Source organism: Hydractinia symbiolongicarpus, chromosome 8 (genome assembly GCF_029227915.1).
Source record: "Hydractinia symbiolongicarpus strain clone_291-10 chromosome 8, HSymV2.1, whole genome shotgun sequence".
In the NCBI taxonomy this organism is placed as follows: Eukaryota; Metazoa; Cnidaria; class Hydrozoa; order Anthoathecata; family Hydractiniidae; genus Hydractinia; species Hydractinia symbiolongicarpus.
The window spans coordinates 11540200-11555549 of record NC_079882.1 but is presented as its reverse complement, the minus strand read 5'-3'; the positions used below and the strand labels follow the sequence as shown (position 1 = coordinate 11555549).

At 37.4% G+C, this 15350-nt stretch overlaps 2 protein-coding genes across 2 annotated transcripts; both read right to left on the bottom strand.

Annotated features, from left to right (window-relative positions):
• Positions 1 to 697: 697 nt before the first annotated feature.
• On the bottom strand, positions 698 to 7305 carry LOC130653958 (uncharacterized protein K02A2.6-like). Its single transcript, XM_057456454.1, has 2 exons — positions 6082 to 7305; positions 698 to 5727 (listed from the first exon to the last, which is right to left on the bottom strand). The coding sequence occupies exon 2, from the start codon at positions 5013 to 5015 to the stop codon at positions 903 to 905; it is 4113 nt and encodes a 1370-aa protein (XP_057312437.1). The 5' UTR covers positions 5016 to 5727; positions 6082 to 7305; the 3' UTR covers positions 698 to 902.
• Positions 7306 to 12259: 4954 nt separating this feature from the next.
• LOC130653695 (uncharacterized) lies at positions 12260 to 12932 on the bottom strand. Its single transcript, XM_057456213.1, has 2 exons — positions 12705 to 12932; positions 12260 to 12566 (listed from the first exon to the last, which is right to left on the bottom strand). Exons 1-2 carry the CDS (start codon positions 12792 to 12794, stop codon positions 12309 to 12311), a joined length of 348 nt encoding a protein of 115 aa, XP_057312196.1. The 5' UTR covers positions 12795 to 12932; the 3' UTR covers positions 12260 to 12308.
• Positions 12933 to 15350: the final 2418 nt, after the last annotated feature.

The following is a 15350-nucleotide window of genomic DNA, read 5'->3' as shown; positions in this document are numbered from 1 at the left end:
CGACAAAAATTGGCACAGTTAATAAAAAAAGTGTCCTGAACATGATGGTCACATCAAAATTTAGATTTTTTGTCAACTAAATGCCGTTTAAGACCATAAACGTTTCAATCGCAAGACTTTCAACCATGAATGATAGGCTGTATTTTTTGTTAGCAATTTCTTTTAAAATGTGAATTTATTATGACACGTTTCGTTTTGTTTGCGTTTGTTGCAAGATATAATGTCACTTGTGTACTTTATCTTCAGAGCTTCATGCACCAAACCTCTTCGAATGTTTGACACGTTAACACAACGAATTAGCAAGTTGTCATCAAATATTTTTGTAGCGAGCGGAAATTCTTAGAGCCCCCAGGGCTTCTTGTTAAGTAATTTATTTCAGCACAAAAACAAAACTTTAGAATGGTAGTCCTTTGTCTTTAGTTTAGCATCAGGAGCTCTTTATCAAAAGTCAGTTGCAGTGTGCCATCCTGCGATGTCTTTCGACCCATGTTGTCCGATATTTTGAACTGTGGAAAAAAGACAACATGGGCAGCTTTCCGACAATATGGGTAAACAGGTAATTTCGCGCAGTGTGGATTAGCTAGCTGGCTAGTTTGATTTTGAAGGCGAAACTCGTATTTAACTATTCATTCTCTCTAGGTGCAATTTAGATTGAGTTTGGTATATGTTGTATCTGAACGAGACACGTATCACACTATTTCGGACGCCATTATTTATTTCCCGTCCATCATGTATACAACTCTAATATTACGGCAGACGACATACACATAAACTGGTAGACCAGCTACCGGGACAGACGATACTCACGAAACACAACATCCCTTTTCAACATAAATAAAGTTTCGTCAACATAAATAAACGTCCGTGAACATTAATAGACTTTCAGCGTTCCGTTACCGTTATTAGTCCATCACGAAATCATCAAGTCTTCGTGGTTTGTTTCGAGTTCGTTTTTTCATTTCGTTGTCAGTCTTCGCCTCGTCATCGGGCTTATCGTTGCTTCCTCTGTCGTTGTACTTTTCTGTATCGGATTCGTCGTATGCTACCGTTGCATCGCTGTCAGTATCAGCGTCGTAACTGTTATCTATAATATTTTCGTTGTGTATATCATTGTCGATTGATGGTAGCTCTAGTTCGAAGTCGCTGTCACTATCCTCAGAGCTCGTCATTTGGTTTGCACGATTTTGTATGGTGAATCGTGGTGTGTGATACGTCTTAACCTGTCCAGAGTTTCTTAGTGTATCCTTGCCATCTCGCTTTAAGAATATAGCACTCCCTTTTACCCCAGTGACGACGAAAGGTCTTGGGTCCCAGCGACTGGTGTACTTATTTTTGTGTTTCCAGCTGTTGGTGGCCAAAGCTGGTGTGCCAACCTTGATTTGGTGCGGTTTGGCACGTCTGGATTTGTCCATTAAGATCTTGGCTTGCGTCTTTTTTGTAGTATCTAGACGACGAATATCTGGTCGACTTGTTTTTCCATCGCATTCACTGGGACTGGGAAGTTTGTCCCTGAGTGTCCTATTGAACAACAGTTCGGCTGGCGTGACTCCTGTGGTGGCGTGTGGCGTGTTGCGATAATTAAGCAAAAAGTTTTGCATTACAACACGCCAGTCTTTAGCTTCTGCTATCGCCGTCTGAACGACCTTTTTCAGGTTGCGATTAAAACGCTCTACTTCGCCATTGGCCTGTGGGTGGTATGGTGTTACTCTTCTGTGGTGGATGTTGAATTCGTTCATTAGTTTTTTAAATGTGTTGCTGACAAATTGAGGTCCATTGTCGCTCACCAGTTCTTCGGGTGCCCCGTATCGGCTGAAAAGTTTTCGTAGTTTTGTGACGATGGCGGTCGATGTGATTTTATGCAGAATCTCTACTTCCGGAAATCTACTGAAGTAGTCGATACACACGAGAAGATTTTCTCCTGTCGGAAACGGGCCACACAGGTCGCAGCCTAACATTAGCCATGCTCCCCGGGGGATCGGAGTTATTTCCATTGGTGATGGAGTCTGTGCAGGACCAACCACTTGGCAAGTGTGACAATGACGTATGAAATTTTCAACGTCTGCGTTCATTGCCGGCCACCAGACCTTTGTGCGCAGACGTTGCTTAGTGCGCACTATTCCCTGGTGTCCCTCATGTGCAAGGTCGATCACGCGGTGCTTCAATTCCTCTGGCACGACAATTTTGTTGTCACACATGACAATTTCTTTCGAGACGGACAAATGCAGTCGTTGACGCTTGAAAGTGGTGACTGCTCCTTTGTCAGGAAAGTGCCCTTTGCGTAGGCACTCCTTCAGCTTCACGAGGACTGGGTCACGGTGAGTTGCTTCTTGTATGGTAGTAAGGGACAGCGCTACTGGCAGACTGGTGTTGCAAACCATGTGTATGTATCGGTCTGCCATTTTGCTGTCTTCTCTGAGTGTTTGTACGGGGTTCGATCGAGAGAGGTAATCTGCTGGGTTGTTGACTCCGGGTCGAAATTGAACAATGAAATCATACGGAAGCAGTTTCATTACCCAGCGTTCTATCCTTGGTGGTGGGTTAGATTTCTTCCCGAACAGTGCCACCAACGGTTTGTGATCGGTGTTGACGATAAACGTGATGCCGTACAGATAGATCTTGAATCGTTCAATGGCAAATAATATGGCTAGAGCTTCACGTTCAATCTGACTGTATCTTTGTTCGGCAGCAGACAGCGATCTGCTTGCATAGCTGATAGGTCGATAGGTTCCACAAGGTTGTTTCTGTGAGATAACTGCGCCTAGACCGATGGGTGATGCATCAACGGTGATCTCTGTTTCCGACCCTGGGTTGTAGTAGGCTAGACTTTCTGCTGATGTCAGCATGGATTTTAGCTTTATAAATCTTTCTTGATGTTCATTGGTCCATTCCCAAGATACGTTTTTCTTGGTGAGAACACGTAGTGGTGCTGTCAGGTCTGCTAAGTTTGGTAGGAACTTTGCACAGTAGTTGATCATGCCCAGGAATGAACGCAGTTCCTTGATGTTGGAAGGGGGTTTCAGTGTGTTCACCGCTTCGATCTTGCGGTTGTCTGGCGATAATCCTTTATCCGACAGTGTGTGTCCCATGTATGTTAGCTCTTTCTGGTTAAATTTGCATTTGTCTTTGTTGACAGTGATGTTATGTCTTCTAAGTCGTTTTAGTGCGGCTTCGGTCCGTTTTAGCAGCTCCTTTTCTGACTCTGCTCCAATGATTATATCATCGGAGATATTGCGGACGCGTTTCAATCCCTGTAGTACATGTTCAATTTCTCGTTGGTATATTTCTGCAGCTGGAGAGATGCCATATATCAACCTGGTGTACCTCAAAATCCCTTTGCTGGATGCGAATGCGGTGAGATCTCGTGATTCGTCATCCAAAGTTATTTGGTGATATCCTTGATTTAAATCCAGGGTGGTGAATATGGTACAACCATTAAATTCGTGAAGAACTTCTTCCAACGTGGGTATTTGGTAAGGTTCACGGATGATTGCAGAGTTTGCAACTCGCATGTCGATGCATAGTCGTATTCCTTTTTTTTTGGGGACAACAATGAGAGGATTTACCCAAGTAGGTGGTGTATCTACTTTCTCTAGCACCTTTAATTTCAGCAGCTTGCTTATCTCCTGATCGACTTCTTTCTGTAGCATTATCGGTAACCGTCGTGGTTTCTGGGCAACTGGTACAACAGTATTGTCTACTTGAATTTTGATCTTGACATCTTTGAGTTGCCCAAGTCCTTTGAAGCGGTCAGAGTATTTGTTGAGGAGGGTATGTAGTTGTTCCTCTGCAGACAGGATGTTGTTGACATGGTTTGTGAGTGGTCCAAAGTGAAGCAGTTGGAGTGCCATAGCAGTTTGGTACCCCATGATGTTGGTGCGTGGATTTTCCATGATGAGCCACTTCACCTGTTTGGTTATGGTATTAGCTTTGACTGTTGTCCATATGTAGCCAGTGATTGGTATTGGTTGTCCATTATAAGCAAGTACCCTTTTTGAGTATGGGTGGATATCCGGGATGATGTGCATTTGTTTGATAATCCTGCTGTCCAGGATGTTAACAGAACTGCCGCTATCAATCATTACTTCACATTCAGCATCGTTGATGTTTATCGTTGTGATGGTTGGATTTGTGTCTTTCTCTAGTGTCGACAGGTGGAAGACAAAATCATCATTGTCGGATGAGCTTGTGTCCGGCTTGACATAACGCACCTGTTTTGACTGGGTCAAACAAACTTTACTGAAATGTCCAATTTTCCCGCACTTATTACACTTCTTTCCTTGTGTTATCTCGCATTTGTTGGCTAGATGAGTAGAGCTGCCGCACCGGTAGCATTGCTGATTTTTACGGTTGATGCCTGATTTCAGTGGCTTGTTGAACGTTCGAGTAGTTCGGCTGATGTAGTTGTTGTTCTGGGTTTCCTCTCCGTCACTGTCACTGTATTTGCTATCTAAAGTAAGAGGTGTGGCAGCTTGAGCACTGCTTTCATACTGCTTTGCTTGGTGGGATGTAACTTCACTGATTCTAGCAAGAGAAAGCAACTTTTCTAGCGTGAGATCTGGCTCCCTGAGAATTCGTTTGCGTAGTTTGTTTGAGTGGCACTTTTCAATAATCTGGTCAACTAGCTCTTCGTCGGTGTTATGAAAGACACATGTTTTGGCTAATATGCGTAAGCGGGTAACATATGCATCAATATTCTCACCATCGTTTTGTTTACAGCACCGGAACACATGTCGTTCAAAGTGTTTGTTTTGTTTTGGTTCGAAAAATATTTTTAATGCCGCAGCAGCATCAGCATATGTAGTTCCCACATTTGGTAATGTTTCAAAAACTTCTTGTACATCATCCCCTGCACAATGGAGGATTAGAGCCCTTTTCCGGACGTCATCAGTAATGCCAGCAGCTATAACGTAGATGTTGAAAGAGTTCTGCCATTTTTTCCATCTGATTCCAAGGCTTGTACTGTCCCCTTGGACGTTAAACGGTTTGGGACAAGAAATGTCAACAGATTGAGCCATTCTTGTAGTAAATAACGTCTACTGTTTGTGTCCAGCAGTAAATTAAAACGTAAGTAATTTCTTTTGACGTAGGATAAGACCAACTCGCAGCGCCAAATGTTGTATCTGAACGAGACACGTATCACACTATTTCGGACGCCATTATTTATTTCCCGTCCATCATGTATACAACTCTAATATTACGGCAGACGACATACACATAAACTGGTAGACCAGCTACCGGGACAGACGATACTCACGAAACACAACAGTATACAGAATTTAATAACTGAAAATGATCAGAGAGAACACAAAAATCAGTTCCAGGCCAGGTGTAGGTAAGGAATAGGTAGCTAACTTGTGTTGAAGACTTATACCCTGGGGGCTGGTGTGGATTTTTTATGTGTTCTCACTACTAGCACTGCAGTTGATGTAAAGTTTTTTCGTCTTTGAAATGTATATATACAATCATATAAATATACCTATGTATATATATTATTAGCTAACTATTAGTTATTGAATAACTATTAGTTATTGGATAATATAGATGTTATCATGTAATGAAAAAGCGAGTTTAGTCTAGGTTACATTTCAACAGCTACAGCTGTCATCGATGGGCTGTAACTGTCAAATCGTTTAGGCTTTTGTCAGAATTTTTTAAACACATGTTCCCTTCATCTTCATCTTTTTTATTGGCTCAAAATAACTGTAGTTGGTCCACACATTCTTGCTTCTAAAAGAAGATGCAAATTTCAGCTTAGTGTGTACATTTTGGAATATTTTGCTTTTACCAGTTTAAATAAGCAACTTGCTGCTTCAGCAGGATGTAACAGACGTCTAATTAACAAGTACAGTTAATTTATACTGTAACAGCATATTTAAAAGTTTTCCCTGACTGGTATGAAGGAGGGGCCATCCATAAAGTAAGTACACTTTCAGGGGTCATCACCAAAAGATTTTGGTTAATGCCGTAACAAATAAAAAAAAATTATATATATAATAAACAAAAAATCTTTTCAGAGTTATTTTCCACCAAGTAATCACAAAAATGTAAGTTTAGTTTGTATGTCTAATAATTTTGACTTACGATTCAGTCATCCAATTGGTAGGATGCCCTGTTAACAGGGAAATGCAGGTTCGAATCCTGTCTGAATCAATTTGATTGTTTGATGGCTATTATAGAGATGTTTTTTAAGTACATATTATGTTTTGTCCAGCAAAGAAAAGATATATAACACAATTTAATTTTTTGACATTGAGCTTAAATGCCAAGTAGAAATTGCTAAACAAAGGCAATCTTTTTACAACGTTTAGTATTGGTTAATTTCATTGGACTGCATTTTAATCTTTATTTGAAACCAATTTTGAATTCAACAATTAAAAATATATATATACCTGACTTTTCTTTTAAAAATTTGTACTGTTTTGTGTTTTTTTATTGGATTTGTGCCTGCCCATGTTCAGCTAGAAGGTTTAGGACAATATGGGTAAAGGCTATATGCCTGCCAATGTTGCCTGAAAAGGTTTAGATGAGGATGAGATGTGTTTCACTTTCTAAACTTCATTAAATGGCCTTATTCAGGGTCCAACAGTCCGCACTAACACAAGTAAGTAAGTAAGTAATAATTTATTCATCAATAGAAAAAAAGTGATTATATATTTTCTGAAAATTAATCAAGCGATAAAAATGTATTTACTTTATCTTGACAATATGGGTTGGACTCGGACAATATGGGTTGTTGCCATTTTTCGGGCAACATGGGTCGACTGGACAATATGGGTTGAAACAGCAGCATTGGAATTTCCTTAGAGAGTCATTTTCAGTACCGAAACGCAAAGTTTAGCTAGACTTAGATTAATTAATTTCTAACAAAGCCCCAGCACCTAAAACCCATACCCCAAATATAACTGCAAACTATTTAAGAATACATTTATCCTTTAGACAATTGACACTCTTGTCAGTCTATTATTTATGGTGATTGTATTGTTTATCATCGTAACAATTGGCTGATGGGGCTTCGTTTTACTGCACAGCCAGTTAACAAAACAGTAAGGTTATTACTTATAGTGCTTGTTAACAAGACTTGATTTTTTTACAGAATAGATCTACAAAACAGAAAATAACCATAAATCCAATATTCTTCAAAAGACAGTCATAATTTCTTTGTTTTCCGGCCTTTCTGTACTGAAGGGTTTAAATTATGACCAAAAAAGCATAAAGTTTGCTTTTCGTCATAGTGTAGTAATTTATGGGGCGCTGTACTGCTTTTTATTAAATTCTCTCTACCTTATCTCCTGTTATATTTCTCCGCCCTACCCCCCTCCTGGACATAAAGTAGAAAAAGGCAAAATTCCCTGTATGAGAGGTCAGGGGCGGATCCAGACTTTTTCAAGACTTAGTCAAGACTGAGTCTTGAATTTAGCAGCTGGGGGCTAAATTTTAAGCTTTGCGGGTACAAAAATCGCCGAAAAATTGTCTTCCGATTTATCTAGTTATTAATAAAATTGACCAAAAGAAACGCTAAGCTATAACAAAATCTCCTAAGAACATCTTTTATAAGAATCAAATCTCCGTCTTACACGTCTTATTTTAGATAGATAAAACCACTAAAATTAACAGGGATTAACTACAATAAAGTGAGACAATTGTGAATATATTTCATTATTTATAAACTCCTGCTGTTTCTGCCAATATCAGGCTTCATCAGCATGACTAGGTGAATCAAATGATCACACCAGCCATGGACAGCAAAATAAAACACAATAATAACAAAAACAATAAGAATATGGAAAGATCAGGATAATGAAAATGAAATATACATACATGTGATATGATACAAACACACCTCAACCCACGTATTTGTTCAGATATATTTGTTTATTCATACGGCTAAACTCAAGTTTCGTTTGAACTTTAAAAGAAGAATTAAGAAGGGCTTTTTACTGCTTTTTGCATGCTGAAATAGGAAAATGCAACTTTCAGTTAAGAAAGTTGCAACCTGGAAAAAGGGGAACGTAATGATTTGGCTTGAAGTCTACACCAGACTTAACAATATCTTCATAACAAAATAAAATTTTTAACTGATCTTCATCAGGTAAAATAGATGGGTGTGGCGATATACACTGTGTAAAAAAAGTTGTAACAAACTGTAACAAACCGAATTGTGGGTAAAATGTGTTAATTTTTCTCTTTATTACTGTTGACAAGGCAAGTATTGATAGAAAAGGAAACCAAGTCTTGGGGGTACAGTTGTTGATTGCTTCTGCTTTAACTGCCTCCTCAGGAGAAAGAGTCATATCACAAACAATATGGGAAAGGGAAAATCTTAATAAACTTTTCTCAGATATTAAAATATTTGCCTTTTGGTTTTTAAAAGCAAATTGAAAACAAAGATGATTGGAATAAAAGGAAGGATGCAAGAAAAGTTCTATGGATGTCAGGATTCTCAAAACATCAACAAGAGAATTATCACCTATACCTATACCAACGATGCTGAGCTGTATAGACAGTCTCCTGATGGATTGGATCTAAAAATAATATATTTTACCATGACCTTTTACTCAACAAACTTTGTTTCTTAATAGTCATTCGAAGAGTTGTTTTTTTTCATCACCAACCTTACTTATCCAGATGTCAAGTTCTTGCTTCTAATAACAACACAAATATTAATTGAGAAAGAATTCCTCCGCAATGCTGAAAATTCTGTTCAAAGCTCATATTACAAAAACAATACACCTTTATGATAATTCAATTGTACATCCGTTCCTACGGCTCTCCATCGTTTTACAATATCGGAAAAAAGGAGGTAAAACTCGTGTTTTTATGAGTTTGTTAGAGACGAAAGCGTGTTTTCTCCAGTTTTTTAACTTCTGTCATATCAATTTCTTTCAAATTTTCAGGAAACGTTAATAATAATAAGATACAACTTATGTGTACTTTTCATTAAAAAGAAAACGTGGCAAGAAAAGTTATCACGAAAAAACGTGTTTTCTCCTTAATAAACTCTTATAAAAGTGTAATGTTTACCTCCTTCGATTGCAAAATAAGCTGCGATGGAGTGTTATTTTTTCCGAATTATCGTAAAGGTGTATTAGCCCTAGCTATTAGCTAATTAAATCTTTTTGTATTTGGTTTTAATAGTCTGTTGTATAAAGCTCTCCCCAACTAGCTTTTCGTAGCAGATATACTGAAAACCTTTAAATAAATGCAAGGTGTGTTGGAGAGTAAAAAACATACTTCTCACCTTAAAGCAATAATTCCTTTATCTTCACACCTCGCCTCAGATGGAAGGTATATATCTGGACCTAAATTCCGATGAAGACTTTTACCAACCAAGGGATAAATATCCCCAGACAACAAAAATGCTCGAGAATAAACACTTTCTAAAAGTTCTTTTTGCATTTTACGAACAGATTCAAAATTATCACACTTTAAATCAGTAAGCACCCGCGCCAACATATCTGCTGCAGCCATAATCAATAATAGTACGGAAAGAATCCAAGCCAAAAGGCGTGAGTCTTCGACTAATCCTGACGGATGGGAGTTAAAACTATAGCCTAACAGGTTATCAGTAACCACGCAGTACGGAACCTAAATTTCCTTCGCCGGCTGCGGGCCACATATTGTTGGACTACGCATAGAGTGTGAAAATTACGTCACGATTTTGACGTCACAGGCCCCTTGGGTGAGATGGGGAGGGTTGCGGGCCATAGCTATTTGATTTTTGACTGACTGAGTGACTGATTAGTCAAAATGAATCAGTCAAAATCTGTAAGCTATAATTTGCAACCCTCTCAGTCTATATGGTAGCGACGTCACAACTTTGACGTCAACATCGCTATAGGCGAATTGGAGAGGGCTGTGAACCATGGCTTTTCGCCGTAAAAAAATTACAATTTTTAACGCCCTCCGTTTGCAACGCCTGGATCGTCGACATCTTCGCTTGGCTAACATTTTTCGTCAAATTTACACTTAGTCACGCGACTTATCTGACTAACCCTGGATCCGCACATGGAGGTTTAAATTTTGATATACAAGACCTCAGATAAAACATACAGTTTGTCATTAATATAAAAGAAATATCGTTTTTTTACTATGTTATCATTCTTTTTAGCAAAAATAGCACTGAGGATACAACAATATTTCGAATTAGCGCCCATTCTAAACAGGCGCCCATGGTAGTAAATGTCTGCCAAAAGTTCAATATGCGCCTATATTTTAACAAGCGCACATTAATAACGCTCTTTTTGGCATAAATATTTTTGTGGTAGAAAATCTGTTTCGTTTCATTTGTTTTATATCAATTTAAGCTATTAAAACAATGTACCCCAACAATAGTATTGTTTTGTAATTTGTTCTTCCTTCGTCATAAGAAAGTATATTTTCAGACTTTACAATATAACAGCCACAATTTTGAATTTATTTTTACGAGAAAATGTAAATTCTTTATCGGCGAAATAAAAATAATAAAAAATGTATGAAAACCCGTATAAAACGGTCGCAACCTCATTCACAAGACTTTTTGTCGCTTGACAGGTCTGAAAAAATGTTCGTCTCGCCGTTAGATGTATACCGAGGTTGATACAGCAGTCGTTTTGTTCTATGTTCTATGTACTATAAAATTTCTTTTTCCGTTGTATCATTCATTAACTTTGGTTTTTTGTTGTACATCATTGCGCAGTGTGTAATGTGCGCCCAGGAGAGGGCGTGCTTATTTGGAACTGTGGTATTAAAAACCACCTCCGCGCGCCATCGCGTTGTGTTTGGTTTTAGAGATCTAAAACTGAGCACAACACATCGATGATCTTATAGAAAAGTCTAAACTCATTTTGTGTGGTTTGCAGCACGTGCAGTATTACATATGTAGTTCAGATTTAAAACATATATCAGTGAAACGATTATATATTCAGATTTTTTAAAAACCTTCTAGGCTAAGGTTTTTGTCTTCTAGCTAGCTTCCTCATTCCTTTTTCTGTTATTTTTGGGTGTGTTTTGTTACACAGACAACAGACCCTTAAGCAGTACGGTATTGTTCTGCCCAGATACATGAAATCACAGTATCGATATTTACTTGCGCACGCATCTAAGTGATTACGTAATGCCCAATGCGCACGCAGAAATGAGGTAAAAATGTAAACAAACTAAGCAGAAAAGTTAGGACGTGGCTAGTGCACCAGTACCGGTTCTTTAAGCTCAGAATGCTTAAAGAACCTGTAAATTTAAAAATGGCATTTGCGCAACAATATTTAAGAAATTGACATGATATTTGTTAACCGAATGAAGTATTACACCTTCTGGATCTCAGCAATGCAGTTTTTTTGCTAACTAATCAACGTGGATGGCGTATAGGAGCTACGGGTGCTTTAAGCTGAGAGCGTTTTGAAGCTTAAAGTGCCTGGTTTTTTTGTAAAAATTAGAGTGCCGGTTTTTTAGCAGTGATACTTAGAGAACCGGGTTTTTTTTGTAAAAATTAGAGTGCCAGTTTTTTGCAGTGATACTTAGAGAACTGTTTTTTTCATAAAGTAATAGTGCTGTTTTTTTGTAAGATGCTCATCAGACTTGGAGTACTGGGTTTTTTGTAGGAGACAAGGTTACCTTAAAGTGCCGGTTGTTTTTTTGTAGAAATATTAGAGTGCATTTTTTTTCTTAAGAGACAAGGTTACCTTAAAGCGCCAGTTTTTTTCGTAAAAGACAGTGGACTTACAGTGCCGGTCTTTTCGTGAGATTTATTAGACTTAAAGCACCATTTTTTTTGTAGAAATATTAGAGTGCTGGTTTTCTTCGTAGGAGACAAGGTTACCTTGAAGGGCCGCTTTTTTCTAAGAGACAGTGGACTTAAAGCACCATTTTTTTTTCAGAAATACTTAGAGTGCCAGTTTTTTTTGCAGTGATATTAAGAGAACCAGATTTTTTCGTAAAAATTAGAGAACCGGTTTTTTTCGTAAAAGTTAGAGCGCCATTTTTTATAGGATAAGGTGCCGGTTTTTTTTCATGAGAAATTAGAATTACAGTGCCAGTTTTTTGCAGAGATATATAGAAAGTTTTTTAAAGGGCAAAAGGAATCAGTAACTTATAAAATAAATATATATTTATTCACAAAATTAAAAAAGTATATTACAAAGATATAAAAAGTATATTTACAAAAATAACCAAAGTATATTTTAAAAATAACAAAAGTTTATTTACAAAAATATGTATAAAACATTCACAGAAAGCAAAAGCATATTTACAAATACTTTCGTCTTGAAAAAACAGACCTGGAAAATTTTTTTCATTGTCATGACTGATTTCTACATCACATCCTAAACCACAAATTACGTAACATATGTAGATGTTATATAGCAGTAGCAGAAAATTACCATATCTATTTCGCAGCATAGCAACAACATCATCCAAGTCATTTTTGATGGTATCGTTTGCCCATTTTTTTTTAGTGTAACAACTTTGCCACTTTTTATTGAAATTTTTTGTTGAATCAGTTTCTTATTTCCTTTTAGTTGCAACAGCTCTTTCACATCGATCTTTTCTTCGTTTGACAATCTTCTCTTACTTGGAAGATGACAATATAATGCCTGAAAAATGAAACATTGGAACTTGAGGTACTTATACAAAAGACCATTTACTACAGATGGACAATTCTTAAAGGCAAAGGTTCCAAGAAAAATCTAACAATTTGAATAGGTAGATGTGCATTAAAAAGGCATATTTACCTCACTGACAGGATGGTTGTGATCTTCCATAAATGAATTTACTTGCAAGTGTTTTCTATCCTTACTCTTACAGCTATGGTAAAGGGGCATCCTTGTTGCATAGTTCTATTGAAAACATTACAAAATAAAAGAGCTGGCAATTTAGGAGAATCTTCTCACAGATAAAAAAACTCACACTATTTCTAGTTCCCTGAGTTTAAGAAATAATAGACCATTTCGGAGATTCAAAAGAAGACTAAAGCTTGAAGAGCTCCTGCTTTGACAGCTAAGTCCTTTTTGATTTATTATATACTGTACTGCCTTCTTTACTTCATTTATATCTTTTCATTTCTTTAATTTGTTGTTTTGTAAGTTTTTTTTTAAATTATTGTTTTTGTTAATAAATTGTTTTTATCCCAGTCAGTTTTTTATCCATCTATCATCTAATATGGTAGCTTTGCTGTGTTGTGGGTTCCTGCTGCTCCTTCTGTGTAACATCGTAAGGAAATGGGCTTGCCTCAGATCCTTCAAACATAGTTTTGGAAGAGCACATAACCGTAGAATGATCTCTCTACGACTTAAAAATAACTTTACTCAGGTAGGAAACCCCACATTTACGCTAAAACTGATTTTTGTGTTCGTTGTATTTTTGAGCAATACAAAACCTTCGTTCAAAAGTAGCTCACCCAACAACAACGAAATGAGTCGACTAGATAGGAGTTTCTTTTCTATCTCTTCACTTGATGCCTGCAATAGAGTTTCTGAAAGCCAGCTCACTCTCCAATTAAAATTAATGGCTTTATCAAAACTTAAGCCAAGCAGGCACAAGTATTTCTATTTTTTAATCCTCTTGTCAGGGGACATCTGCCTCAACCCAGGTCCTGTTAAGTATCCCTGTTCTTCATGCTTAAAACCTGTGGCAAAAACACACAAAGCACTTTCTTGTGACAAGTGTGGATTATGGGCTCATAAAAAATGTGAGCGTATTTCTGATAAAAAATATCAACAATTTATGAAGACTCCTGAAGATAAACTGTTTTTCGTTTGCAGTCCCTGTCTTTCTCGTAATTTGCCCTTTGCTAATGAGGAGTCATTTGGTGACGAAATTCCGGACAACATCAATATTACTATTGATGAAAACTTTGATTTTGAGGCAATCAGAAATGGGAAGGGCTTAAAAATGGCCCATCTCAACATTAATGGTCTGTCATCCAAACTAGACTATGTTAAACTTCTGCTACATCAAACAAAACTTGATGTATTCTCCATCTGTGAAACCAAAATTGATGACACCATCACTGACAATGACGTTAAAATTGATGGCTATGTTTGTTATAGGAAAGATCGGAATAGACGAGGTGGAGGTGTTCTAATTTTTGTTAATGAAAACTTGGATAGCCACCTTTTGAAACACCTTTACTTCGAAAATGTTGAATCACTATGGGTGAAAGTGTGCCTGAAAAAAACTAAACCTATTTACGTGTGTGGGGTTTACAGGCCACCTGGAGGTAGTGATTTGCAGAGTACCGAAAACCTGTGTACTCATTTTAAACAGTGTTTTAACAAGCTCCCAGAAGAGAAAGAAGTTTTTATCTTGGGAGATTTTAACTGTAACATGCTTTCAAAATATGCTCTTTCCTCCAAAATAAAGGAATTATGCTCCACTCTTTTCCTAAAACAACATATTACGGAGCCAACTCGTGTTACTGAAAATAGTAGCACTCTTATAGACTTGATACTTTCTAACAGTTCTTGTATTTCTAAAACTGGTGTCATGGATTTAGGCATCAGTGATCACAATTTAGTTTATGTGATCAGAAAATTCAAAAGGCCAAAATTTGAACCTAAAACATGCAAGGTTCGTAGCTACAAGAACTTCAGTGAAGAGGCTTTTCTGAAGGACCTCAGGAATTTAGACTGGTCATATTTTAATAATTATGATGACCTTGATAAAGCATGTGAGAAACTGAATAAAAATGTTAAAACAGTGGCTGACAAACATGCCCCTTTCAAAACACATAGATTTTCTGGCCGTGTTGAAGCATGGGTCACTGATGAATTAATAATAGCCATCAAAGAAAGAGACTTCTTGAAACGGAAAGCATCAAAAACAAAATCCATCATAGACTGGGAAGCTTTCAAACAAAAAAGGAACCAGGTAATAGGTTTCAAAAATCGACTCAAAAACGAGTACTATAATGACGTTTTGCAGGACTTTCAAAAACGGCCAAAACAACTTTGGAAAACCCTAAAAAAACTGGTTCCTGATAAGTCAGGCAATACTACCTCGATAAAACGAGTAGTCCAAAACGATGGTACAGAAACTTCTCACCCAAAAGAAATTTCCAACACATTCAATTCATTTTTTGTCAGTGTTGGTGCCAAACTAGCCTCTAAATTTTCTTCTGACACTACTAATGTTAATCCACCTGTTAGCGGACACGATTTTCGGTGGGCTCGTATTGAGACCAAAAGTGTCGAAAAAATAATTAGATCACTAAAACTTAATAAAGCTACAGGCTTGGACGGAATTGGTTCACGACTGCTAAAAGCAGGTTCGTCAGTTTTAAGTATTTATTTATCAAGTCTTTTCAACAAATCTTTATTTACTGGTTATGTACCTAAATGTTGGAAGACTAAAAGGGTCTCGCCTATTTTTAAAAGTGG